This window comes from Periophthalmus magnuspinnatus, chromosome 24 (genome assembly GCF_009829125.3).
Source record: "Periophthalmus magnuspinnatus isolate fPerMag1 chromosome 24, fPerMag1.2.pri, whole genome shotgun sequence".
In the NCBI taxonomy this organism is placed as follows: Eukaryota; Metazoa; Chordata; class Actinopteri; order Gobiiformes; family Gobiidae; genus Periophthalmus; species Periophthalmus magnuspinnatus.
In genome coordinates this window covers 271,435-299,359 of record NC_047149.1, presented here as the reverse complement: position 1 = coordinate 299,359, position 27,925 = coordinate 271,435, and the positions used below count along the sequence as shown (strand labels likewise).

The window sequence follows — 27,925 nt, the reverse complement described above, 5'->3', positions numbered from 1 at the left end:
TCTTACCGCACACAGTTGTCCCGCGTACTTATTACAATTCAGACTAAGAATTGCACAGGTGAGTGTCACGATTGGGTATAAAAGGAGCATCCCTGAAGGGCTCAGTCATTCACAAGCAAAGATGGGGCCAGGTTCACCACTTCGTGAACAACTGCATGAGCGAATAGTCCAACAGTCTAAGAACAATGTTTCTCAAGGTACAATTGCAAGGAATTTAGGGATCTCTTTGTCACCATCCGGCTACACTTCTCAAGCCCGAATGACATTCAAATGTTTGTGCAGTAGATTCTGATGATGCAGATCAGTGAGTCGATATCTCGCTCATTCTTAGCGTAAAGCTTGAAGTCATTCATGTTGAGGAGGTGACTGATGGTGGCCCCATTCCTAAGTCGGTATCCATAGCCATAGCCAGTGTGCCACTAATGCACTTTAATAGTGTGGTGATAGACATTTATAATCACACCTGCTCTTGTTTTTAATGTTTTTAATGGACCTATGCAGGTATTTGGTTTGTTTTTGTTTGTATTGTTCTGCATTTAAACAGGGTTCATGAAACAGAGTCTGGTGCTCTCATTGGGTTCTCCCTGTACAAATCAAGAGAACAGGACTAAACCAGAACTAGACAAGGACTAAACCAGGACTAAACCAGGTTTTACCTGTATGATCATCCTCAGGTCTCTGACATAGACCCTCTTGGTCTCGATGATCTCCAGAACCACTCGATCCAAGTACGAGAGTCCAGGATCCGGAGACATGGTCCTGAACTGGACCTCACCAGAACCTAGACTTGGACCTGGAAGAGAATGATTACACTGGGTTACAAAAAAAAAAAAAAACATTTTTGAAAGTTGTCGGTGTTTTTTCAACTGAATTCAAAAATGATATCCATTTTTGTCAGTCAGGTCAGGTTTTTATGCTAATTTGATTTTGAAAAATCCGATCTTCTGACTAAATTGATTACAATTTTGTGACATTATCAGTTGATTTTCTTTAATATTTCTCATCCAAAAAATGTTTTAGGAGATAAAAAATAGTTTTCTAACAGAATGTATTAATTAAATGTTACGTTATGTTAATTGATAAAGGTAAGTACATGTAAATTGGAACGTTACGTTATCATTGTGCAAAATTCAGGACATGAACTTCTGTTTTTATGAACCCCTTGAATGCTCAGCAGCAGGGATGTCTCTCTTCAGAGTCCAACAGTAGATTAGATTAGATTAGATAATACTTTATTGTCAGATCAGAGACCTGAAATTTGTCTTGCACATAAAAACAGTGGCTCCGTTGCTTCACATTAACATCACACATGCGACACAGACACGATACAAACATTAATTCAAGTCACTTTCTAGCACTTTGATAGCTATGGATTAAGCTCCTTGTTTATTTTAAGGATTGACTGATGAACAAAAGAATGCTTCAGTCTAACCTTATTAAATCGTGGAACACTGAACCGTCGCCCAGATGGAAGCAATGCATATTCACAGTTCAAAACATGGTTAGAGTCAGAAATGATGTTTCTTGCCAGTCGTATTGTGTTATTATGATAGGCAGCCTCATACTGACCTTCTACTGGCTGACCCACAGTCTTGGAACAGATCTTGATCAGGTGTTTAAGTCCAGACTTTACTGATGTGGACAAGCAGCTGTACCACAGTATTACAGTACTGCAGCACACTGAGGATAACAGCAGTATAGAACAGTAGGAGGATCTGACGAGTGGCTCCAAAAGATCAGAGGCGACGGAGAAAGTACAGTCTTTGTTTAGTTTTTTTTACAGATGTAGTCTATATGATGTTTCCATGATAAGGTGGCATCAATCATAACACCAAGATATTTGTATGATTCTACCTGTTTGATAATTTCGTTGTTGATAATAGTGGGATTTGCAACTGTCAGTTTTGGGCTAAACACAATTTCTTCAGTTTTCTTTGTGTTTATTTCCAGAGAGTTGTTTTTACTCCATGTGACTATTCTGTTAACTCCCTGTTGATGCAGATCAGGGCTATGCGAATCATGCAATAAGGTTAACAGTACAGTGTCATCTGAGTATTTTAGAACGTATTGATTGTTTGAAGCTGCTCGGCAGTCATCTGTGTATATTGTGAACAGCAGAGCAGAACTAACGCAGCCTTGAGGTGCACCGACATTAGTCAAAATGGCAGAAGAAAGTGCCCTATTCACTTTGACCAGCTGGACTCTGTTTGTAAGAAAAGAGGCATACCAGTGAATCAAGTAGGGGTTGACTCCCAGGCGAGACATTTTAGAAAGTAAAATGTCAGGTTGTATTGTACTGAAGGCTGATGAATAATCTAGAAAGAGTGCTCGTGCATAGCTATGAGATTTATCTAGATGTTTAGTGATAATGTGAACTAATGAGGCAACAGCATCTTCAGTGCCACAACCAGTTTTATATGCAAACTGGGATGAATCCAGTTTGGTGTTAGTTGTGGTTTGTAAATGTTTGAGCAAAAGTCTCTCTAGAGCCTTCATGATCACTGTAATCAGCCATCATGACTGCATCCCAGCATCCCTGATACCTGCTCTCCATCTCTTTTATGTCCTGATGGAATCTCTCCACCTGCTCATCACTCAGTGATCCCAGATTCTCAGGAAACCTGAACATTTAGCTCCTATTGGGAAAAAGGATGTGGAGCATCATCATTAAAACCACACAGGAGGAATCTTTGTCACTGATGTCAGGAACTTCTCCAAAGACAGGTACTGGAATTTCATCACAGTGAGCTACAGGACGACGTGCTGATTCACGGTCAGGATACTTGAGGCTGCTTCGGTTCTTTCTGTTGATCCCAGTCACATCAATAGCCCAGAAGTAGCTATTGATGTCGGCTCCCTCCAAACCATGGGAATCCCAAACTTCAGACCCACTCTTCTTGCCTTTAGTCCACTGACGCAGATACTCGGTGCATGACTTGCATGCCATGTGTGGCGGCCAAGCTTCATCTTGGTCACCAAGTTTAATACCAAAATAAGCATGGTAAGCACGCTTTATGAAACTTGTGACTTGATTCCTGTGAGGAACATTGGTGTATTCACCACAGATGTAGCAGAATATGTCAGGCTTATTTTTGCAAGATCTTCTAGTCAAAGCCATTTCATTCACTTGTAATATAAAAGAAAACAATTAGTCATAAGTTGGCACATGCAAAATCTTCAGAATTTGTTTATAGCGAGAAATATAACAGAATTTTGCATCATATGACGTGAAAATACTCACACATGTAAACAAAATCGTCCAAAAACAAATATGTAGCTTAGTTCAGAACGTTGACCTGATTGAGCAAAACCAATGTGATTTTTGGATTCAGCACATCAAAATTATCCTAAATCAGCTAAAAAATCTTAGACAATAAATTTAGTGTTCACCAGTGTTACAGTCAAACAAGGACTACAAATATGGCTGCCTGGTTTAGTCCTGGTTTAGTTCTAGTTTAGTCCTTGTTAAATCCTGGCCTTGGTCAGGACTAGCTTAGCTGGAGGATTTGACCGATTTTGCATGCACACATGCACATACAGGCATGCAGAACATGCAAACTCCACACAGACACAAAGAGAACATGCAAACTCCACACAGACACATAGAGAACATGAAAACATGAATCTGAACATGAATCTAGTGAATTTGGACCAGTTCAGCTGTGTTTACTTATAGATCCAGATATTTGGTCTTAGGTCAGAAGTCAAGGGTCCAAGAGTTGAGACAGATATTTTTCCAGTTTGAGGCTGAATTCTGAAGTCTAAAAAAAGTAAAACTGAAATAAATGTTTAGATTTTCACAGATAAGAACCGACCAATGAGAGAACAGCATTTACTTTCAACCATTCAGAGAGCAGTGTTTACTTTCATAATACACTGTCCAAAATAGCTCTGCTCCAAATCTAAAGAAATGATAAAACCAAAACTACCTCAGAAAGACCCTGAACCAGAACCAAACCAAGAATGAACCAGGACTGAAGCAGGACTGAAGCAGGACTGAACCATGACTGAACCAGGACCAGGTCTAAACCAGAACTGAGGCAGGACTGAATGAGGACTAGAGCAGGATCTGGACTAGATTCGATCTCAGGGCAGGTCCAAAAGCTAATAAAGGAAGTGAGTCAAGCAAACAGGAATATGATCTGACCCCGAGGGGAGAGCATCTGACACAGAGGAGGAGGGAAGGGCATCTATCACAGAGCAGGAGGGGAGGGCATCTGATACAGAGGAGGAGGTAAGGGCATCTGACACAGAGGAGAGGAGGACTAAACCAGGATTAAACCAGGACTAAACTAGGTCTAAAACAGGACTGAACCAGGTCTAAACCAGGACTGTTTGTCGTGCTGGTTCTTACCTTGTCATCAGGCCTTGTTCTAAATCTGGTCTAAACCCTAAAGATCCATTTGATTGACAGGTGAAAGTAGGGGGTGTGGTTTAGCTTGAGGGCGGGGTATAATCCAATTACAGTAAATATCTAAGTCCAGCCTCCTGCTCCCATCTGGACCAGTCAGACGTGTGACCTGGTTTATGGTTCATACTGGACCTGTCCCAGTGTTGGAAGTAACTGAATACATGTACTGAGAATATGTATTCAGAGTACTCTTTTTGAGTGAGTGTGTTCTGTTACAGTTACTTCATTTGGTAGCTGTATGAAAACAAAGTAACATACTGCAGTACTTGATCTCACATTTAGACTCAAACTAAACAGTACTCTGCTGGTGGTGAGGCAGGTGACATTTGAACTTCTCTGATGAGATCTGTGCAATCCCTCTGTCCAGGTCTGTCCATCCATTCATCCTCCAGCTTCTCCGGTGGGACCCCAAAGCGTTCCCAGGCCAGTTGAGAGACATAGTCGCTCCAGCGCGTCTTCCCCAGGGACTCCTCCCGGTGAGACATGCCCGGAACACCTCCCTAGGGAGGTGTCCAGGAGGCATCCTGAGCAGATGCCCGAGCAGATCAGACCTGTCTGATCTACAGTAAAAGAAAAGTGATGAACAAACAGAAACAAACAAAAAGCTGTTTTAATCCTATGTTGTTTTTTACACTACAGTAAAAATGTGAAAATATTCAGAGTATTCAGAATACAGTACTTTGATTTGGACCATGTAGCAGAATAGTCCTGATTTAGTCATGGTTCAGTCCTGGTTGAAATGTAAGACATAGGAGTATTCAGAGTATTCAGAATACAGTAGTCTGATTGGACCATGTAGCTTAATGCATTATAAATACATTTTAATACAGGTATTCTCCAACTAAATACATCATCACCCACCATGGGTGATCTCGTCCCTTTTTTCACACACACACACGCACCCCCCCCCCCCCCCCCCACACACACACACACACACACACACCCACACACATATATATATATATACATACATACACACAGAGACTTTGTACCATGGGCTATATATGAGAATTATATTTTATGTTTACAGAATCTAAAGTCTGTTCTTCACATCACTAATCCCAAGTGAGCCAATGCCAGTCGAATTTAGTAACAACCAGGAAATGCTGTAGGGACCCAGTCTGATTGGTCAGAATGAGCCTGATCAACATCTCATCCCTTTGATCCCTGAACTATAAGCCACAGAATAGAATGGGTGATAGAAAGCGTCTGCTAGCCTCTCTCACATGGCTCGATGGCTCTTGTCTTGAATCTTTGCTGCAAATCTTTTAGCTGCAAATACAACACTCTGTATCTGACACTGAATCTGCATCTGTGAATATGACACTCTGAATCCAATCTGATCCAATCTCTGATTCAGAGGGTCAGATTCAGAATTTGACACTGAATCTAACACTGAACATTAACTCTGACATTCTGAATTTTATCTTACATTGAATCTGACACTCTTGAATATGACAGTGCATTTGATGCACTAAATCTGACACAATCTAACACTAATTCTAGCACTGAATCTGTGATACTGCATCTGACACTCTGAATCTGACACTAAATCTATTTGCTGAGTCTTGAAAATGTCTTTTCTGAATATTCAAAAGTTGAATTTTTTATTCAGACATTTTAAACACATTGAAAATATAAACTGAAAGGTCATCAACTGAAATTCATCTTTTAAAATGTTTATAAAGTACAAAACAAAGTATCTTCCATGGTTTAGACCTGGTTCAGTCCTGGATATTTAGAGGTCATAAATAAATCACTCAACTCACATTTGAGAATTTTAATAAAAACTTTACAGACGATTGTCACGGCAACAAGAGAACAAAGATTAGTGCTTTAGGTCTGTTAGTCCTGATTTAGTCCTGGTTTAGTCCTGATTCAGTCTTATGGGCTCGACACACGGGGAGCGACTAATGACAGCGTGCAGCGACACTCATCGCATAGGCTTTAAAATCGAACACACGGGCAGCGACAAACTGCAGCGACTAGCGGCAGCTTGTCACATCGCGCTCTGTTCCAGAGCAGATTGAGAGCCTCCTACACGTCTGATTGGCTGTTTATTTGTAGGGAATTTTGAGGTTAATAGCGGTAGATGGGAAAAAGACGCCAAAATGAAATCTCAAAAATGAAGTTTTGCTTCATTTGACTAAAATATTACAATTGGTTGCACTCTACAAAACTAAAAACAAACCACCCTATTCTGCAGCTAATTCTGTTTAATGTAAAAACCTTAAATAAATATATTTTTTTAATGTTGAATCAGTCTTTAATACATTTGGTTATTAGCCTCCATAAATTTATCTGAATTAACAAATTTGCCCATGTTAACTTACCACTCATATTCACCCTGGCACCAACGAGTTCCCAGGCAGCTGCTTTTTTGATATATCTCGGTAGTCTCTTTGAGATATGTCAAAAAGAATTGGGAAATCTGACACCGTGAGTATAATTTTCTCCTCCATGATGTTTCTGAAGTGGACAGTGCATTGGCTCGTCAATCAAACTCTTGCTGATTGGCTTTTGTGCAGGCGACAGCGATAAAAGTAGAAAATTTTTCAACTTTCATTAGTCGCGTCACAGGCCCGCGTGTGCACATCGACATGCATGAGCGTGAGGTTTTCACGTGCACGACTTTCGCTTGTCGCCGAGGTGAGAGAGATGAGCGATTTTTGCATTGTCGCACAGGTACCACTGAAAATAAATGGAGAGTGAGCGACGTCGCTCCCCGTGTGTCGAGCCCATTAGTCTCTTTGGTGTAGATTGAATAGGGATGTAACAATAGCCTAAACATGGTCATATCGTATCGTGAGAATAATATCTTGGGCCAAAGTATCAAACATCTCTGCTTAAAGACTAAAAATAGAGGAATTACATGCTGTTTTTTGTACTTGAGCTTTTAAGCACTTTTAAATCGACAACAGAACCAAAGGCTGGTCTGGCATTTTAAAAGGGAAAAAGAAGAATATTCACAACTCTGCTAGCTTCCTCAAAATATCACAGTAAATATCACACTGACAGATCAAATAGTGGTCAAATATTATACTAACACAGAGATTGATATTGTTACATTCCTATGATTTAAGGGCACTGTATTTACATTTGTGCTGGCTGACTCTCATGGTCGCTTTGCTCCTCTCTTGGGATGTGGTGATTGGTTGGTTGTTGGGTTGGTGGTTGGGTCAGTTGTTGGGTTGGTTGTTGGGTCGGTTGTTGGGTCAGTTATTGGGTCAGTTGTTGGGTCGGTTGTTGGGTCAGTTGTTGGGTCAGTTGTTGGGTCAGTTGTTGGGTCAGTTGTTGGGTCAGTTGTTGGGTTAGGTTGGCTGTTGAGTCGGTTGTAGGGTTGGGTTAGGTTATTGGGCTTGTTGTTGGGTTAGTTGTTGACTTGATTGTTGGGTCAGTTGTTGAGTTTGTTCTTGGGTCGTTAGTTGGGTTAGGTTGGATGTTGGGTCAGGCTGTAGGGTCGGGTTTTAGGGTCGGGTTGTAGGGTCAGTTGTTGGGTTAGACTCTCTTGTTGTGCACTGTACTGCAGTGTGCTCTCATGTCTTTTCGGAGTCTGAACTTGTCACCACACACAGAGCAGACGTACAGGTGCACCTCCATGTGCTGCTCCAACTGCTCTGTCCCCGGGAACATCTGGAAGCACACCTGGTGCACAAACAAGTGAGAGACAGGTGAGAGAAAGGTGATAGGCGCGAGAAATTGACAGACAGGTGTGACAGGAGCGAAAGAGACAACATGTTAAAATAGTCGAGTCATGGTTCAGTCCTGGTTCAGTCCTGGTTCAGTCCTGGTTCAGTCCTGGTTCAGTCCTGGTTCAGTCCTGGTTCAGTCCTGGTTCAGTCCTGGTTCAGTCCTGGTTTAGTCCTGGTTCAGTCCCGGTTTAGTACCTGGCAGATGGTTTCCCCTGGGGACAGATGTGAGATCATATGACGAACATGGTCCTGTTTCAGAAAAGTCCCCTGTTCACAGACTGGACACACGTACCTCGCCACCCCTGAAAGAAAGACCTGAGAGTTAGACCTTGTTTAGTTCTGCTTTAGTCCTGGTTCTGTCCTAGTGTAGTCCTGATGTAGTCCTGGTTCAGTCCCGGTGTAATAACTTGAAGCATGTCATGGTTTCATAATAACAACGTCTTGCTGCCCTGGGGCAGACTGATTGATGGGCCATCGGTCCCTCCAACCACCACCAATCATTCATGCAAACACGACTTGCTGTTTAGTTCTGGTGTAGTACTGGTATTTTCCCAGTTTAGACCCGGTTTAGTCCAGTTTATTCCTGGTTTTGTCCTGCTTTAAGTCCTGGTACCTCGGTGCATGTCCTGGTGCAGACGCAGCTGGCGTTGCCGTAGAAACCCCTTGCCGCAGGTGAGACAGGTGAACTGTTTGTGTTTGGTGTGGACGGTGTAGTGTTCACGCAGGTGACAGCGTTGGAAGAAACCACGCCCACAGATACCACAGAAGTGACGGCGCCGTGGCTCGTCTAATGAGAATGCAGTGGGTGCCAGGCCAGCCAATGAGGCGCTGGCGTTCTGAGGAGGGAGAAACACAAAACAGACAATGTTTTAACATCACATTGTGAACTTTAAGGCGGAACTAAACACTAAACCCACATTAATGCTACAAATCTGTATAAATCTGCAGTTTTCTGCTCAAAACTGCCTTCATCTAAGTGTGTGCAGCCCCAGTGGTCTCTGTTGTTTTAAGTATTACGTGACATCACATGGAACTACCCTGATCACAACCAGGTGTTTCCAAATGCAAACACCTGTCTGCAGGGGCAGGTTTGAAGTGTGGATAGCTGTTAGAAAAATCACACTGTTCCTTATACCTCCGGACACCACCCCTCCTCCCCTCCTCAATCTCCCCTTTAGTCCTCCAGACCCCGCCCCTCCTCCCCCCTCACTCTCCCCTTTAGTCCTCCAGACCTTGCCCCTCCTTTCCCTCTCAGTCTCTCCTTTAGTCCTCGCAGTGTGGGAGCATGGGCGATGTGGGCAGAGCCTTACACAGGCTCATAATGCTAACCATAAGGAGGGTTTGAAAAGGGCAGGGGAGAGATCACAAGATTACTCAAACATGCAGTGATGACATCTAAAACATGTTCTCTCATCAAAAACATGGACATCATATAGAAAGCAGAATATCTCCTTTTTTATTTAACCTGATGAGTCCAGACTCTCACCTCACATGTCTCCAGCAGGTGGCAGGCCTCCATCTCCTCTTCCTCGTGGTCCTCCTCCTCTGACTCCTCCTCTGGGTTGTCTGGGTGCTCTTGGGTCTGGTTAGGATCTAGGCTCAAATCTTGGCTTAGGTTTTGGCCCAGGTCTTGGCTCAGGTCTTGGCTCCGATCCTGGTTCTGGGCGCAGCGCTGGGCGTGTTCCTGCAGCTGTCGACCTTTGATCAGCACCTGTCCGCACCTACCACAGGCGCACATGTGACTGGTATGGTCCGACAGGTAGTGTCCAGACAGGTCCTGACCCTGAGAAGCAGAGCAGGTGTCAAAGCCTGACCTTTAACCTTAAACCTAAACTCTAACCTTAACCTAAACTTTAACATCAACCTAAACCTAACATTAACCTAAACTGAAACCCTAACCTAAACCTTATCCTTAATTACACCCTAACCCTAAGCTAAACCCTAACCTTAACAAAAACTTTAACCTTAAACTAAACCTAATCTTTAACCTAAACCCTAACTTCAACCTAAATTTTAACCTGAGCCTTAACCTAAACCCTAACCTTAACCTAAACCTCAATATTAACTTATACCCTATCCTTAACCTAACCTAAACACTAATCTTATCCTAAACCTTGACCTTAACCTAAACTCTAACTTTAACCTAAATTTTTACCTTATCCTTAACTTTAACCCTAATATTAACCTAAATCCCAGGATTAATTTATCCTTAACCTAAACTTTAGCCTTAACCTAAACGTTAACTTTAACCTAAACCCAATAGTAATTTAAACCCTATCCTTAACGTAAACCCAAACCTTAACCAAACCCTAACATTAACCTAAACCCTAACCTTATCCTTAATCTAAACCCTAACCTTAACCATAACATAAACCTAAACCCTAACCTTATCCTTAATCTAAACCCTAACCTTAACCATAACATTAACCTAAACCCTAACCTTATCCTTAACCTAAACCCAAACCTTACCCTAAACCCTAATCTTAAACTAAACTCTAACCAGGTCCCAATGATGTGAGTGTGTGCAGAGTTTAGACCCCACACTGTGAAAAATACCCACCTTCAGCTCCAGTCCACACAGCTCACACCGAGACTCCAAGTCCTGGTCTAGACCTGAATCGAGACCTGGGTCCAGACCTGGGTCCAGACCTGGATCCAGACCTGGATCCAAACCTGGCTCCAGTTTGATCCTTTTGGCAGAGTCCTGGTCTGGACTCCGTTCGTGGCTTTTCTGGGAGCCGCTGGCCTCTGGATCGTCTGGTTCTGACTTCACAGTCACTGCAGGTCCTGGTTCAGTCCTGGTCCAATCCTCGGTCTCAGTCTTAACTCGGTTGTCACTGGACTCTGGGCTAGACTCTGTGTCGGTGTGGTACAGGTGCGGCGGTTCTCGGTCTCCGGTATCCTTGTCTCGGCCTTGGTCTCGGCCCTGATCCCGGGTCTGGTCCCGGGTCTGGTCCCGGGTCGTGACTGGGGGTGGATTCTTGCGGTTGGTGCAGGTGAGAATGTGTTCAATGAGGAGTTTCTCACAGCTGAAGACGAAGCCGCAGTCGTCACAGGTGAAGGTTCGGCCAAAGCGTGGGCGCTCTCTCAGACGCTCCGAGGTTTTACGCAGCGTTCGCCGCAGGTCACACGGCTCAGCCTCTCCTCCGGGGGGCGCTATCAGCACTGGCAGCTCTTCCACAGAGATGGGCCGGCTGAAAGAAGATTACAAAATGTTAAATAAGACTCAAACTTTGAATCAGCGCCATAAAGGCTAATGCTCCTTTTCCATTGGCATGGTTCTCTTACAGCTGAGTGTGAAGCTACTGGGATGAGAATCAGCTTCTCCAAACCTGTGACCGTGGTTCTTGACCAGAAAAAGGTGGCATGCCCTCTCCGGGTGGGTGGTGAGTTAATTGCATCAAGTGGAGGAATTCAAGTATCTCTGGGTCTTGTTCACGAGTGAGGGAAGGATGACAGGAGATTGACGGGTGGATCGGTGCAACGTCCACAGTGATGTGGTCGCTGTATTGGACTGTTGTGGTGAAGAAGGAGCTGAGCCAAATCCTCAACTACAGTGGGTATGGAAAGTATTCATCCATCCATCCATTTTCTTCCGCTTATCCGGGGCAAGGTCGTGGGGGCAGCAGTCTAAGCAGGGACTCCCAGACTTCCCTCACCCTGGACACGTCCTCCAGCTCCTCCGGTGGGACCCCAAGGCGTTCCCAGGCCAGCCGAGAGACATAGTCCCTCCAGTGTGTCCTGGGTCTTCCCCGGGGCCTCCTCCCGGTGGGACATGCCCAGAACACTTCCCTAGGGAGGCGTCCAGGAGGCATCCTGAGCAGATGCCCGAGCCACCTCAGCTGGTTCCTCTCAAGGAGGAGCGTCTCTACTCCGAGCTCCTCCCGTGTGACCAAGCTCCTCACCCTATCCCTAAGGGTGCGCCCGGCCACCCTACGGAGGAAACCCATTTCAGCCGCTTGTATCCGCGATCTTGTCCTTTCGGTCATTACCCAGAGCTCATGACCATAGGTGAGGGTAGGAACGTAGATTAACCAGTAAATAGACAGCTTTGCCTTTGGGCTCAGCTCCTTCTTTACCACAACGGACCGATACAGCGACCACATCACTGCAGACGCTGCACCGATCCGCCTGTCAATCTCACGCTCCATCCTTCCCTCACTCGTGAACAAGACCCCGATATACTTGAACTCCTCCACTTGGGGCAGAGACTCTCCACCCACCCGGAGAGGGCAAACCACCTTTTTCCGGTCGAGCACCATGGCCTCGGATTTGGAGGAACTGATTCTCATCCCAGCCGCGTCACACTCGGCTGCAAACCGCCCCAGTGCCTGCTGCAGGTCCTGGCTTGATGAAGCCATCAGGACAACATCATCTGCAAACAGCAGAGATGAAATCCTGTGGTTCCCAAACCAGACCCCCTCCGGCCCCTGGCTGCACCTAGAAATTCTGTCCATAAATATAATGAACAGAACCGGTGACAAAGGGCAGCCCTGGCGGAGTCCAACATGCACCGGGAACAGGTCTGACTTACTGCCGGCAATGCGAACACAGCTCCTGCTCATACAGGGACCGGACAGCCCTTAGCAAAGGGCCCCGGACCCCATACTCCCAGAGCACCCCCCAAAGGACACCACGAGGGACATGGTCGAATGCCTTCTCCAGATCCACAAAACACATGTGGACTGGTTGGGCAAACTCCCAAGAACCCTCAAGGACCCGATGGAGAGTATAGAGCTGGTCCAGTGTTCCGCGACCAGGACGAAGCCCTTCATGAAGAAAAATACAACAAGGCCGTTTACGTCGCCCGGACTGGCGTTACCCAGGCCCCACCCTGGAGCCAGGCCTGGGGTGGATGCTCGGCAGCGAGCGCCTGGTGGCCGGGCCTTTCCCTAGGGGGCCCAGTCGGGCCCAGCCCGAAGGAACAATGTGGGGCCGTCCTCCCGTGGACCCACCACCTGCGAGAGGAGCCATGAGGGGCGGGTGCAGAGAGATCTGGGCGGCAGTCGAAGGCGGGGACCTCGACGACCGGATCTCCGGACATGGAGACTAGCTCTGGGGACATGGAATGTCACCTCGCTGGGGGGGAAGGTGCCTGAGCTTGTGCGGGAGGTTGAGCGTTACCGGCTAGATATAGTCGGCCTCACCTCCATGCACAGCTTGGGCTCTGGAACCCAACTTCTTTAGAGGGGCTGGACTCTCCATTTCTCTGGCGTTGCCCGCGGGAAGCGGCGGCGGAGTTCGGTTGGAGTTCACCCTGGTGAACGAGAGGGTCGCGTCCCTGCGCGTTTGGGTCGGGGACAGGTCTCTCACTGTTGTGTCAGCCTACGGGCCAAACAGCAGTGTGGAGTACCCGGCCTTCTTGGAGTCCCTGGGAGGGGTACTAGACAGTGCACCAACCGGGGACTCCGTTGTTCTCCCGGGGGACTTCAATGCCCATGTGGGTAATGACAGTGACACTTGGAGGGGCATGATTGGGAGGAATGGGATCCCCGATCTGAACCCGAGTGGTGTTTTGTTATTGGACTTCTGTGCTAGTCACAGTTTGTCCATAACAAACACCATGTTCGATCACAAGGGTGTCCATCGGTGCACGTGGCACCAGGACACTGGTGGGAGGAAGGAAGCCAGACAGACCTGGCAGACAGACCTGGCAGGCCCAAGCGCATCGTGAGGGTCTGCTGGGAACATCTGGCGGAGCCCTCTGTCAGAGGGGTCTTCAACTCCCACCTCCGGGAGAGCTTCTCCCTGATCCCGGGGGAGGTTGGAGACATGGACTCTGAGTGGGCCATGTTCTCCACCTCTATTGTCAATGCAGCTGCTTGTAGCTGTGGTCGTAAGGTCTGCGGTGCTTGTCACGGCGGCAATCCCCGAGCCCGGTGGTGGACACCGGAAGTAAGGGATGCCTTCAAGCTGAAGAAGGAGTCCTATCGAGCCTTGTTGGCTCGTGGAACTCCTGAGGCAGCTGATGAGTACCGGCGGGCCAAGCGGGCCGCGGCTCGGGCAGTCACAGAGGCAAAAACTCGGGGTTGGGAGGAGTTCGGGGAGACCATGGAGGAGGACTATTGGACGGCCTCAAAGAGATTCTGGCAAACTGTCCGACCCCTCAGGAGGGGGAAGCAGTGCTTCACCAACACTGTTTACAGTGCGGGTGGAGAGCTGCTGACATCGACTGGGGATGTTGTCGGGCGGTGGAAGGAATACTTTGAGAATCTCCTCAATCCCACTGTCACGTCTTCCAAGGAGGAAGCAGAAACTGGGGACCCAGAGGCGGACTCGTCCATCACCCTGGCTGAAGTCACTGAGGTGGTTGGTAAGCTCCTCGGTGGCAAGGCTCCGGGGGTGGACGAGATCCGTCCTGAGTATCTCAAGTCTCTGGATGTTGTGGGGCTGTCTTGGCTGACACGTCTCTGCAACATCGTGTGGCGGTCGGGGACAGTACCTGTGGAATGGCAGACCGGGGTGGTGGTCCCTCTGTATAAGAAGGGGGACCGGAGGGTGTGTTCCAATTACAGGGGAATCGCACTCCTCAGCCTTCCCGGTAAGGTCTATTCCAGGGTACTGGAAGGAGAATCCGACCGATAGTCGAACCTTGGATTCAGGAGGAGCAGTGTGGTTTTCCTCCTGGTCGCGGAAAGTATTCAGACCCCCTTAAATTTTTCACTCTTTGTTACAGTGAGGCAAATAAGTATTTGAACACCCTATTTTGCAAGTTCTCCCATGTAGAAATCATGGAGGGGTCTGAAATTTTCATCTTAGGTGCATGTCCACTTTGAGAGACATAATCTAAAAAAAAAAAAAATTAAATAATTTATTTGTATGTTACTGCTGCAAATAAGTATTTGAACACCTGTCTATCAGCTAGAACTACTAACATGACGAAGACCAAAGAACTGTCAAAATGCACAAGAGACAAAACTGTAGACCTCCACAAGGCTGAAAAGGGCTACGGGGCAATTGCCAAGCAACTTGGTGAAAAAAGATCCACTGTTGGAGCAATTATTAGAAAATGGAAGAAGCTAAACATGACTGTCAATCTCCCTCGGACTGGGGCTCCATGCAAGATGTCACCTCGAGGGGTCTCAATGATCCTAAGAAAGATGAGGAGTCAACTCAGAACTAAACGGGAGGAGCTGGTCAGTGACCTGAAAAGAGCTGGGACCACCACTTCCAAGGTTACTGTTAGTAATACACTAAGACGTCATGATTTAAAATCATGCATGGCATGGAAGGTTCCCCTGCTTAAACCAGCACATGTCCAGGCCCGTCTTAAGTTTGCCAATGACCATTTGGATGATCCAGAGGAGTCATGGGAGAAAGTCATGTGGTCAGATGAGACCAAAATAGAACTTTTTGGTCTTAATTCCACTCGCCTTGTTTGGAGGAAGAAGAATGATGAGAACCATCCAAAGAACACCATCGCTACTGTGAAGCTTGGGGGTGGTAGCATCATGCTTTGGGGGTGCTTTTCTGCACATGGGATAGGATGACTGCACTGTATTAAGGAGAGGATGACCGGGGCCATGTATTGCGAGATTTTAGGGAACAACCTCCTTCTCTCAGTTAGAGCAGTGAAGATGGGTCGTGGCTGGGTCTTCCAACATGACAATGACCCGAAGCACACAGCCAGAATAAGCAAGGATAACCCAGAAACCTGACTGATCTAGAGAAGATCTGTGTGGAGGAGTGCGCCAAAATCCCTCCTGCACTGTGTGCAAAGCTGCTGAAAAACTACAGGAAACGTTTGACCTCTGTAATTGCAAACAAAGACTACTGTACCAAATACTAACATTTATTTTCTCAGGTGTTCAAATACTTTTAGATTTTTTTTTAGATTGTCTCTCACAGTGAACATGCACCTAAGATGAAAATTTCAGACCCCTCCATGATTTGAAGTGGGAGAACTTGCAAAATCACAGGGTGTTCAAATACTTATTTGCCTCACTGTATATTGCAGCCATTTGATAAAATCATTTAAGTTTTTTTTTTTTTTTTCTCATTAATGTACACTTAGCACTCCATATTGACAGAGAAACACAAAATTGTTGAAACTTTTGTAGAATTATTAAAAAAGAAAACTGAAATATCACGGCCATAAATATGAAATATCACGGCCATAAATATTCAGACCCTTTGCTCAGTATTTAGTAGAAGCACCTTTTGAGCATAATAGCATAATACAGCCATGAGTCTGGGAATGATGCAATAAGTTTTTCACACCTGGATTTGGGGAACTTTTGCTATTCCTACATGCAGATCCTCTCCAGTTCTGTCAGGTTGGACGGTGAATGTTGGTGGACAGCCATTTTCAGGTCTCTCCAGAGATACTCAATTGGGTTTAAGTCAAGACTCTGGCTGGGCCATTCAAGAACAGTCACAGAGCTGTCCTGAAGCCACTCCTTTGTTATTTTAGCTGTGTGCTTATGGTCATTGTCTTGTTGGAAGGTGAACCTTCGGTCCTGAGAACTCTGGAGAAGGTTTTCATCCAGGATATCCCTGCACTTGGTTGCATTCATCTTTCCTTCAATTGCAACCAGTCGTCCTGTCCCTGAAGCTGAAAAACACCCCCACAGCATGATGCTGCCATCACCATGCTTCACTGTTGTGACTGTATTGGACAGGTGATTAGCAGTGCCTGGTCTTCTCCACACACCGCTTAGAATCAAGGCCAAATGTTCCATGTTGGTCTCATCAGACCAGAGAATCTTATTGTTCACCATTTTGGAGTCCTTCAGGTGTTTTTTTAGCAAACTAAATGCGGGCTTTCCTGTGTCTTGCACTGAGGAGAGCCTTCCGTTGGGCCACTCTGCCATAAAGCCCCAACTGATGGAGGGCTGCAGTGATTGTTGACTTTCTAGAACTTTCTAACATCTCCCAACTGCATCTCTGGAGCTCAGCCACTGTGATCTTTGTGTTCTTGTTTACCTCTCTCACCAAGTCTTCCATTTAAGGATTATGGAGGCCACTGTACTCTCAGGAACCTTAAGTGCAGCAGAAATGTTTCTGTAACCTTGATCTGAGCCTTGCCACAATTCTGTCTCTGAGCTCTTCAGGCAGTTCCTTCGACTTCATGACTCTCATTTGCTCTGACATGCACTGTGAGCTGTAAGGTCTTATATAGACAGGTGTGTGGCCTTCCTAATCAAGTCCAATCAGTATAATAAAACGCAGCTGGACTCCAATGAAAGTGTAGAATCATCTCAAGGATCATCAGAAGAAATGGACAGCACCCAAGTTAAATATATGAGGGCCACAGCAAAGGGTCTAAATACCTATGGCTGTGTGATATATCAGTTTTTATTTTTTAATAAATCAGCAAAAACTTCAACAATTTTGTGTTTCTCTGTCAATATAGGGTGCTGTGTGTACATTGAGAAAGAAAAAAAGAACTTAAATGATTTTAGCAAATGGCTGCAATATAACAAAGAGTGAAAAATTTAAGGGGGTCTGAATACTTACCATACCCACTGTATGGTCATGAGTTCTTGGATAAACTGCAAAAGGACAAGATTCCGGATACAAGTGGCCGAAATGGGTTTCCTCCGCAGGGTGGCTGGGATAGAAATAGAGTGAGATCATCGGTCACACAGGAGGAGCTCAGAGTAGAGCCGCTGCTCCTCCACATCGAGAGGAGCGAACTGAGGTGGCTTGGGCATCTATTCAGGATGGGAGGTGTTCCGGGCATGTCCCACCAGAAGGAGGCCCTGGGGAAGACCCAGGACACGCTGGAGTGACTATGTCTCTGAGCTGGCCTGGGAACGCCTTGGGGTCTTCCCAGAAGAGCTGGAGGACATGTCCGGGGTGAGGGAAGTCTGGGAGTCAGTGCTTAGACTGAACGCATGGATGGCTCTCTTGGGGCTTTGGAGCAGTTCTGTGGAGCAGTTCCCTCCCCCCTTCCCCCTTCCCTGTGTCTCCATGCTCCAGGTTCTGAGTCGAAGGGCGGAGACCTGCTTCATGGGACACTGATGTCACCCAAACAGAAGTCATATTTTCTTCATAAATCAGATCAAAATCGCATCTGATTCGCAAAAATCTGTTTAGTAATTCATAGATTGTGGTGCTGTGAAACGAGGCTAAAGCTAAAGCTAAATCTAAAGCTAAATCTAAAGCTTCTCTGCCTCTGCATTGCATTGCATTGCGAGTGCTATATATTCAAAAACAGGAAACAGCTGATGCTAACATGCTAGCTTTGTTTTACGAAGCATGTAGCTCAACATTTAGGTGGTCCTGACTGAAAACACAGCAGTTTATCAAAGGATCAAGTCTGTGTTTGGTGAGAGATTATTTTGTAATGGCATCTGTTATAGCATCTGTTTTGGGTTTTTTTTGTCTGACTCTGCGTTCTCTCTTGGCCTATCATTTCATTGGCCTGTACCAATCCACACCAAAGTGAACCAGTGGAAACAGTGCTTAAGTCACAAACATCTAACACTCCTGTCTGCGTCTGAGCAAACACACAGCAGGATTCTGCTGTGGGTAGAGGCAAAGGTGAAGTGACCAAACGACTCCAAAACCTTCACCCAAACATGAGGCTCACATCAGGCTGAGGTCTGCAACTTCAAACCACTGAAACCAAACAGACCCTCAGAACATCTCTGAGGGCTTCAAACCCTCAGAATATCTCTGAGGCCATCCTTTAGAACCTTCACTCACCTGTTCCCTGTGGAGCTGCTGGTCTCTGGTCCCAGTCTGGTTTCTGGTCCCAGTCTGCTCTCTAGCCCAGCTCTGGTCTCTAGTCCCAGTCTTGTCTCTGGTCTGGGTTCTGGTCCAGGTCTTGAGGGGAACATCCGGACCCCGAACATGAGTGTAGTGCCAGAGTTTGGACCTTGGACTCGGCCAAGTTCCTCTAGAGTCTCGGGGATGTAGTACATCTGCAGCCGCTGCATGGAGGTCTTCAGGTCCTCAAAGTCCAGACTGAAGACCATGAGAACCAGAACCAACGAGATCCAAACAGAACCAACCAGAACCAACCCGGAACCAATGAGATCCAACCAGAAACAAACCAGAGCCGACGAGAAGAGCCAAGAAACAGAGAGAACAAGAAGAATGAGAACTTCAGTAGTACTAACAAAGGTTTCCAGGTTGTACACTGTGTCCAGGATCCAATATCCAAAAGATAAATTCACAAATGTTGAGCTTGCTCATTTCTATAAGAGACTAGACCCAAGAACTCACTGTCTTACAACAAGACACATATGTGTTTGAACAAGATTCACTTTATCTGCTCCATCTGTGTTAAGTATGATTGGACTGTACAATGTGGTGATGTCATTTGAAACATAGTGACAGTAGAAGTACCCTAACCATAGCAGTGACAGTAGCAGCAGTAGTAGTAGTATTACCCGATCTGCCCCTGGTACATTTACTGCAGTAGTACTATGGTAATGGTACCTGTCTATAGTAGTGACCCTCACCTGGTACATGTATTGCCGTAGTACTATGGTAGTAGTACCTGTCTGTAGTAGTGACTCGCCCCTGGTACATGTACTGCAGTACTCGGTCAAAGCTGTGCGCGCTCAAGCCGGTGTGGCTCAGGTCCACGCTCTGCTGCCCTCTGCAGTCTGATTGAATGAAGAGCATCCTGAAGAAGGCGGAGCACGCGGCAAGCACTGCCCTGTGCGCCCGGAACTGAGTGTCCCCGATGGACACAAGGACGTCACACAGGAAGCCCCACTCCCTCTGAGCGTCCAACTGGTCGAGGACGTGCTCAGAGTGCGGGGAGGGCATCTGTAATCACAATAACACAAACATGAGATGTAGAGGAGGGGAGGCATCTGGATTAATAACAACACAGATATATATGAGACACAGAGAAGGGGAGGGCATCTGGAGTACACAGCACATATATATATATATATATATATATATATAATTAAAGACACAGAGGAAGGGAGGGCATCTGGAGTAATCACAACAACACAAACACATGAGTCACAGAGGCGGGAAAGGCACCTGGAGGAATGGTTTGGTTCAGATCAGAGAAAAACCTTCTTCTCTGTGAGGGTTTGGATACAAGTCGTTCTGGTTCTGTTCCCTGGACGTTCTCCTCACTTTCTTGACACCTGACGTGTCCTTTAAAGCCACACTGACATTACCCACATATGAAACATTCCCTCATAAATGAAACTCCAACTCTATTCAACTATTTATATGGCTGGTATTTGCTCTGAGGCTTTTATTCTGAAAGGTCAAAATTTAACGCCGCACCGTGCGTGGTGACGTCCTGTGCGTGCCGGGCGTAATGCGTGCGTCCCGCACAGCCCTGCCACCCCCGCAGTCCCCGCAGCTGCACGCGGCCTGTCCCTGGACCAACCCCGGTCCTCCCCGACTCACCGCGGCTCCTGTGGCCCGCTTTGGCGCTCCTTCCGGCGGCGCGGGCAGAGCGCAGGTCCCGGTGTCCTGGAGCCTGTGGAGGAGCCGGAGTCCGCGGAGTTTGAGCCCGGATTCCGCGCTCTGGAGCGGGGCAGAGTCTGGGGCAGAGTCCGCTGCTGCTGCGGGACTCGCACTCTTCCGCACAAACTCTGCGTCATCACGCACCACACAGCACCGCACTTCCCGCACGCGCCCTTCAAAATAACAAAAGGAAACACTAAAGTGGGCTAAACCGGGCCGAATCGGACCAGGACCAGGTCAGAGTGGGACTGGTTCTCAGCCAAGACTTTCCCAGAGCAGCGCACAACTCCAAAAAACATAGATCCTGTAGTGTGGTTCCACTGTAGACTTGATATAGACCTGCTCTAGTCCTGTTCCAGTCTACTTTTTCTCATGTAGACCTGATATAGACCTGATGTAGGTAGACCTGATGCACTGGTACAGACTTTAGGCCTCCTGTAGGTCTTACATTTGTGGAACATGTTTATCATCAGAGTCAGGCACAAGGGAGTCTCATAGAAGAACTAAGAACTAAACCAGGAATAAACCAGGCCGATAGCGGGTCGAAACCAGGACTAGGCTCAAGAACCAAACCAAGACAAAACCAGGTCTAAAGACAGGTCTGTCGGCTTTCCGGATGAACTCAGGAGCAGCTCCTCGCTCTCTCCTGCCCACGTGACCCACTCTCCTCTGTGCTCGCGGGATTTCTTGTTTCTGTCTGCGTTGTGGTGCCGTTTTCTCGCGAGTCTTGTACGTTGATCTCCGCCACGTCTGTCTCCGTCTCGGGTCCGTCTCAGGTCAGTCTCGGTCCGGTCCCGGTCCAGGTTCTGGTCCAGCTTCTCCCCGCGCGTGCATGGGGCCGCAGGGGGCGTACGCGTGTGACAGTGTGTGTGTGCGTGTGTGTGCGTGTGAGGGAGACGTGAGGACAGAGAGCGGAGATGAACCAGAGCCATGCTCCTTGTTTAGATCTGGTTTAGACCTGGTTTAGACCTGGTTTAGACCTGGTTTAGACCCCTTCTGGTCCCGAGGCGGGTTAAGGGGCCGGTTCGGGTCTCGCGGCTCCAGAGCGGTTCTGTTTGATGTCTGAGGATGATGCACTCGGCCTCCACCTGTCCGCGCGCGTGGATGAGGGGGCGGGGCTTGTCTCCGTTTGATGTGTCTCCATGGAAACGGAGAATTCAGCAGGTCTAAACTAGTCCGGAACCTTTCACACTATATATTTAGCACATTTCAAGCCTCAGTCTCAGCAAACAGATTCAGAGTCAGACTCAGTGTCAGATTCAGTATCAAATATAACATCTCAGATTCAAAGTGTCAGATTCAGTTTCAGATTCAGTGTTAGATTCAGAGTTTCATATTCAGAGTGTCAGATTCATTGTGTTAGATTCATAATGTCAGATTCAGTGTTAGATTCAGTGTCATTCAGAGATTCAGATTCAGTGTCAAATTTAATGTCAGATTCAGAGTGTCATATTCAGATTGTAAGATTGAAAGTGTTAGATCTAGAGTGTTAGACTTAGTGTTACAATCAGTGTCAGAATCAGAGTTGCATATTCAGAGTGTCAGATTCATAATGTCAGATTCAGTGTCAGATGTAAAATCTCAGATTCAGAGTAGCAGATTCAGTGTGTTAGATTCAGTTTCAGATTCAGTGTCAGATTCAGACATTCAGATTAAATGTCGGATTCAGTGTCAGATTCAAAATTTCAGATTCAGAGTGTCAGATTCATTGTGTTAGATTCATAATGCCAGATTCAGTGGCACATGCAGATTCAGTGTAAAACTCAAAATTCAGAGTGTCAAATTTAGTGTCAGATTCAATATCAGATTCAATGTCAATTTCAGATAGTCAGAATCAGTGTTAGATTCAGTGTCAGGTATAAAATCTCAGTTTCAGAGTGTCAGATTCAGAGTGTCAGATTCATTGTGTTAGATTCATAATGTCAGATTCAGTATTAGATTCAGTGTCATTCAGAGATTCAAATTCAGTGTCAAATTTCGTGTCAGATTTAATGTAAGATTCTGTCACGAGGCACGTATCTTTGCTCGGTTTTGCCTTCCTGTGTGCTCTCCCCCCTCCCTCACCTGTCTGAACCTGGAGCTGGGCGGAGTCCTCGGCTCCTCCCGTGCGCACCTGTGTCCCATCAGGGTAATCACCACCACCTGCCGTGCTTAAGAGGAGCTGGGAGACTCGGTGCCAGACCGACCACGTGTCAATGTTCTGGTTCTCCTGACCTCCCTAGCTCCTGGCTTCTGGCTCTGTTCCTGACTCTGTGCTCCAGCTCTGGTATTGTCAACTCCTTGCCTTCACCTCACTGTCTTGTCCTGGACCCCGGCAGTACCACGCCCCGGCTCCGGTTCCCGCTCTCTTGTCTTGTCTTGGCTCTGCTTCCTCCGGTTCTGTTCCCAGTCTGGTCTGCGCCCCGCTCCCTGCGGATCCCTGTTCCCGCCTCAGCGTCTCCCCGACGCGCCCCTGGCCCTTGCTCACGCCCTGCCCGCGTCTCTTGTTGGATTATTGGACTATTGTTTGTATTTATCACTAACTGTAAATAAAGCACTGTAAACCTGTCCCGAGTCCTGCACGTCTTTGGTCCACCCCCAACCCCGCCGTTACGACAGATTCAGACTGTCAGATTCAGTGTTAGATTCATATTGTCAGATTTAGTGTTAGATTCAGTGTTATTGCCAGATTCTCTTACAGCTCAAAACATGGAGGCTTACAGTCTGTTCCTCCTGCTCCTCTCCTACTCTCACAGTCTGCTCTTCTTACAGCTCAAACATGGAGGTTCACAATCTGCTCCTCTCTTACAGTTCAAACATGGAGGCTCACAGTCTGCTCCTCCTGCAGCAGCTGAACGTTCAGAGAGAATTCGGGTTCCTCTGTGATTGTACTGTTGCCATTGGCAACGTGTTCTTCAAAGCTCATCGCGCTGTGCTCGCCGCCTTCTCCAACTACTTCAAGATGATCTTCATACATCAGTCCAGGTATCAGTCCAAGACTAAACCAGGTTTGAAACAAGTCTAAGCCAAGACTTAAAACAGGCCTAACCCAGGACAGACGCGAGACTACACCGAGACTAAAGACTTTAGTCTCGGTGTAGTCCCAGGTAGAAAACAGGTCTAATCCAGTACTAAACCAAGTCTAAACCAGGACTAAACTGGGTCTGAAACAGGTCTAACCCAAGTCTAAACCAGGACTAAACCAGGTTTAAAACAGGTCTAAACCAGGTCCAAATCATGTCTAAATGAATACAACCACATATTTTAGAAATGGATAAGTTTTAAATTCCACAACAGCTCAATGAGTTTGAGACTTGGGTCTTTTAAATGGTCCTCAGTTTGTGAGACTGGACAGTGGAGTCCACAGGGCTCTGTTTAGGTCCCTTCTTCACTCTGACCCAACCCACTATAGGCACAGTTTAGATTCTGCCCGTTTGGTTCTGAGGGTGACTATCTGGTCTACACGAACGAAATTACCTCCATCAGCTGGACCCATTCTCACATTTTACAGTGTAATGTGGCAAAACACAGAAACTAATATTTGATTTTAGAAAGATAAAAGAGCCATCAGTCCTGTGGTCATCAAAGAGCCGTCTGTGGTCATTAAAGAGGTGTTTGTGGTCATCAAAGAGCCGTCTGTGGTCATTAAAGAGTCGTCTGTGGTCATCAAAGAGCCATCTGTGATCATCACTGAGCAGTTTGGTCTGGTAAACTTGGTCTATCTTTGGTCTTCTCTGGTCTTTAGTCTAAACCTGGTCTAAACCTGGTCTAAACCTGGTCTAAACCTGGTCTATCTTTGGTTCTCTCTGGTCTTTGGTCTAACACTGGTCTATCTTTTGTTGTCTCTGGTAAACGTGCTCTCTGGTCTAAACCCGGTCTAACCCTGGTCTAAACCTGCCCTCTGGTCTCTGTTCAAGCACAGTCTAACACCGGTCTAAATTTGCTCTCTGGTCTAAACCCAGTCTAATTCTAGCCTACACCCAGTCTAACCCTGGCATCTGGTCTCTGTTTTCAGTGAGTGTATAAAAATTCAGCCGTCGGACATCCAGCCTGACGTTTTCTCATACCTGCTCCATGTGATGTACACTGGAATGAGTCCCAAACAGTCCGTGGACCAGGCCCGGCTCCAGGATGGCATACGCTTCTTGCACGCATACCAGTTGTGCACCCGCCGACCCCATGACCCTTCTGACCCTGCCCCTGACCCCTCTGACCCTGCCCACCCAAAACCCCACCTTCATGACCCTGGCACCAGTGCCAATGAAGACCTGAGGCAGTCCAACCTGTATGGCATCCAGATCTCCTCCCAGATCAGTGGCGCCAAGGAGGTGAGAGGGGAGGAGCTATACACCAAAGGGGAGGGGCCACACATAAGAGGGGCGGTACCAGACCAGAGGGGAGGAGCCACATCCCAGAGAGAAAACGGCATACACCAGAGGGCCAGAGAGGAGGGGCCACACATCAGAGGGGAGGGGTCATACACCAGAGGGGAGGGGCTATACACCAGAAGGAAGGGGGGGCTACTATTCAGTTCCATCTTTCTTTTAAATCTGAATTACCCCATAACCTTGCTCCCACTGTTCCTCTAACTCCTTCTCCCATTGCTCCTCACACTTTTTCTCCTATTGCTGCTCCCACTCCTCCCCCTCCTCCCACAGCCTGAGGTGATGACAACATTGTGTCTGTGTGGTACCTGTTTCACACAAGTGTGGCCCTTTGCTCTGTGCATTAGGTGTTACCAGTATATTTCCTGTGCATTACTTGTAAGCTGTGGATTACCTATGGATTACCTGTGCATTACCTGTGTGTTACCTGTGCTCTGTGCTGTAGGTGTGCGCTTCCTCCTCTGTCTCCAGGGGGCGGCCTCAGTCCCAGGGCCCAGGGCCCCTATCTCTGTGTGTGGAGGAGGAGCGGCCCCTATGCTCCGTAGCATCTGGAGTAGAACCCACGACCCGGATAAAAGAGGAGCCAGATGATGAACTTGACCCGGGCTGCCTTCAGGAGGCACTGCGCCAGAGTCAGGCCCTAGCCAATCAGCTCGCAGCTCAGCTCCGTCGCAGCCGTGAGGGAGAGGGGCTCTGCCATGCACCCGGTAAGCCCCGGTCTACAACCACACTACAGGGTCTTAACCACTTTTTAATGTGAACAGGTCTAGAGGAGGATTTGAACCAGTTTAGAGGTTTAGGGAAGTGATGAGTGTGATTGGTTGACACTGTCAGATGAAGCATGTGATTGGCTGTTACCTGTTGGCTGCTCCCACAGATGGCGAGGAGCGGCTAAGCCCTGCCCCCTCCATGAGGAAGAGGAAGATCGCATGTGCCGTGTGCAGTCTGCGCTTCCCCCACAAAAGTGCGCTACAGGAGCACATGTACGTGCACACGGGAAAGCCCCGCCTCCACCCGCGCTACGGCCGCTGCACTGGCCCTGCCCATCCTGACCCGGCCCACATGGACTCAGGGGGCGGGGCCTCCAATGGCAGCTCTTATTCGCTGGACTCTGAGGCATCGCAGGAGAGCGCAGTGGAGGGTGCAGTGTGAGCGCCTCCTGGAAAGCAGCATAACTCTGTACTTTTATTTATGACTGTATTTATAATGTGTTTAATACAAAAAAAACACAAAAAGGCAGCAGCTGTGTAACTCGGGTTATAATGTAACTTTATATAAAATGTTTCATTCAGGTTGAATCCAAACTGATGTCACCAAAACACAGACAGAGAAGGGGCCGGCGGAGGAGAGCCCATAGAGGAGGGTCAATGAAGGGCGGATGATGGGCCGTTGGGGGAGCTGAGGGTGGACCGATGGGGGACCCGAGAGTGGGCCGATGGTACAGGAGGGAAGAACTCAAATCTGTGCTTTTAGGTCAGATTGAGTCACAGCCCTTTTTATGTTTATATCATCAATAGCCCTCAACAGTGAGTGCCCCTTTCTGGTTCTATAAGTAAAGAAAAAAAAATTATGTTAAAAGTTTGAAAGCTCAGGGCTGATCAGTGACGTGGAACTAAAAACACAAGACATGTACTTTTATTTAAATCTGTTTTTCAGACTTTATAAACATTTCACAAAATCTTGTGTTTTAAATGAGCCTTTTGGACTTAAAACAACTGTGTTATGGAGCACGTAGCTGGTTAGCATTTAGCTGGTCAAAAAAAAGAATGAAAAATTGACTTCCAGAGCTGGAGGAGGCATGCCTATGGAGCTCCATAGGACACAGAAAATATTTGATATTGGCTTTATCGAGGCAGACTTCCGAAAAACCTGGAGTAGAAAGTACAGTTTACATGTTTAACTGGTTCCTCCAGTGAAACAGACTCCTCCTCTCAAACCTCCTCTGCTCACACCTCCTTCTCTCAAACCTCCTTGTTTCATACCTCCTCCTCTCACACCTCCTCCTTTCAAACCTCCTCCTCTCACACTTCCTCTCACACCTCTACCTCTCAAACCTCCTCCTCTCTATTCTCCTCCTCTCAAACCTTCTTCTCTCAAACCACCTCCTCTCAAGCCTCCTCCTCGCATACCTCCTGCTCTCAAACCTCCTCTCAGATCTTCTCCTCTCACACCTCCTCTCAAACCTCCTCCTCTTAAACCTCCTGTCAGCTCCAGAATCCACACTTTGGTCCAGGACTGTGAAGATGCGAGTCTGGTCTGGGCCTGTCACAATAACACATTCTGAAAAAATATAAACCACAATATTTGAACTATATATCAAAGAAACTGGACTGAGCCCCAGAGTTGTTCCCTCAGACATGTACAGAACCATAAGTCCATATAGTGATTATAATGACAGGTCTCATCTGGTCACAGCTCAATCTCCAGGAGTTCAGATGGGTGTGATTGACAGATGGATTAACCAATCAGGGACAGGCATGGTCCGTTTGTATCAAAACAAATATGGCTTATGAGAAAGAAAGACAAAATATGTTAAGACTGAAAAACATGGAGGATTTCTGCAGAATCTATGAGAGGGGCACTAAATGGTGTTCATTTGAGGAGAGAGAAAAGTGATTTTATTCAAAATGATGGCGACCAATGAGCTCCTTTGTTTCACTGAAATAAACAAATCTGATTGGCTGGACATGTTTGAGCCTCAGGACATAACAGACTTCCTCTGTCCTTTCACAATAAAAGACTGTCAATAACATCAGTCACATTATGCATGGGTCACGTGATTGGTCGGTTTCCTCAGTTTGCTCAAAGGTCGATAAATGTGACGTTCTGCTGTTTCTGTCTGTGATGTTTTTAAATAAACTGTTGGGTTTTTTCACCAAAGTTAGGCCTGTGTCTAAGTTTGATCCATTTCTTGTACATATCTTTGGACATAGCTAACGCGCCAGCCTCCATGTTCCAAACAGTAAGTGATTCAGCTCTGTCCACTATGGCTCCAATTTACTTTCTATTTATAAACTGTGCCCCCTCTCTCTGTAACTGCTGATGTTAGGCTTGTGATTCTCACC

At 46.9% G+C, this 27,925-nt stretch overlaps 2 protein-coding genes across 5 annotated transcripts; one reads left to right on the top strand and one right to left on the bottom strand.

The window, feature by feature from the left end:
- Nucleotides 1–6,183: 6,183 nt before the first annotated feature.
- On the bottom strand, nt 6,184–20,704 carry zbtb1 (zinc finger and BTB domain containing 1). Of its 3 annotated transcripts, none has more exons than XM_055232088.1 (9): nt 20,437–20,515; nt 19,556–19,830; nt 18,757–19,017; nt 10,664–11,297; nt 9,590–9,886; nt 8,717–8,939; nt 8,299–8,405; nt 7,896–8,056; nt 6,185–7,661 (listed from the first exon to the last, which is right to left on the bottom strand). In XM_055232088.1, exons 2-8 carry the CDS (start codon nt 19,828–19,830, stop codon nt 7,910–7,912), a joined length of 1,944 nt encoding a protein of 647 aa, XP_055088063.1. In that variant the 5' UTR covers nt 20,437–20,515; the 3' UTR covers nt 6,185–7,661; nt 7,896–7,909. The 3 variants fall into 3 exon arrangements, with proteins under 3 accessions (XP_033847234.1, XP_055088063.1, XP_055088062.1); XM_055232087.1 differs by having other exon boundaries at nt 6,185–7,625; XM_033991343.2 differs by having other exon boundaries at nt 6,184–8,056; nt 20,437–20,704.
- Nucleotides 20,705–21,205: 501 nt separating this feature from the next.
- Nucleotides 21,206–27,160, top strand: zbtb25 (zinc finger and BTB domain containing 25). 2 transcript variants are annotated; one of them, XM_033991342.2, is made up of 5 exons: nt 21,206–21,272; nt 23,287–23,460; nt 24,491–24,803; nt 25,306–25,567; nt 25,738–27,160. In XM_033991342.2, exons 2-5 carry the CDS (start codon nt 23,294–23,296, stop codon nt 26,010–26,012), a joined length of 1,017 nt encoding a protein of 338 aa, XP_033847233.1. In that variant the 5' UTR covers nt 21,206–21,272; nt 23,287–23,293; the 3' UTR covers nt 26,013–27,160. The 2 variants fall into 2 exon arrangements, with proteins under 2 accessions (XP_033847233.1, XP_055088071.1); XM_055232096.1 differs by lacking the exon at nt 21,206–21,272 and adding an exon at nt 22,680–22,762.
- The last annotated feature ends 765 nt before the right edge of the window (nt 27,161–27,925 follow it).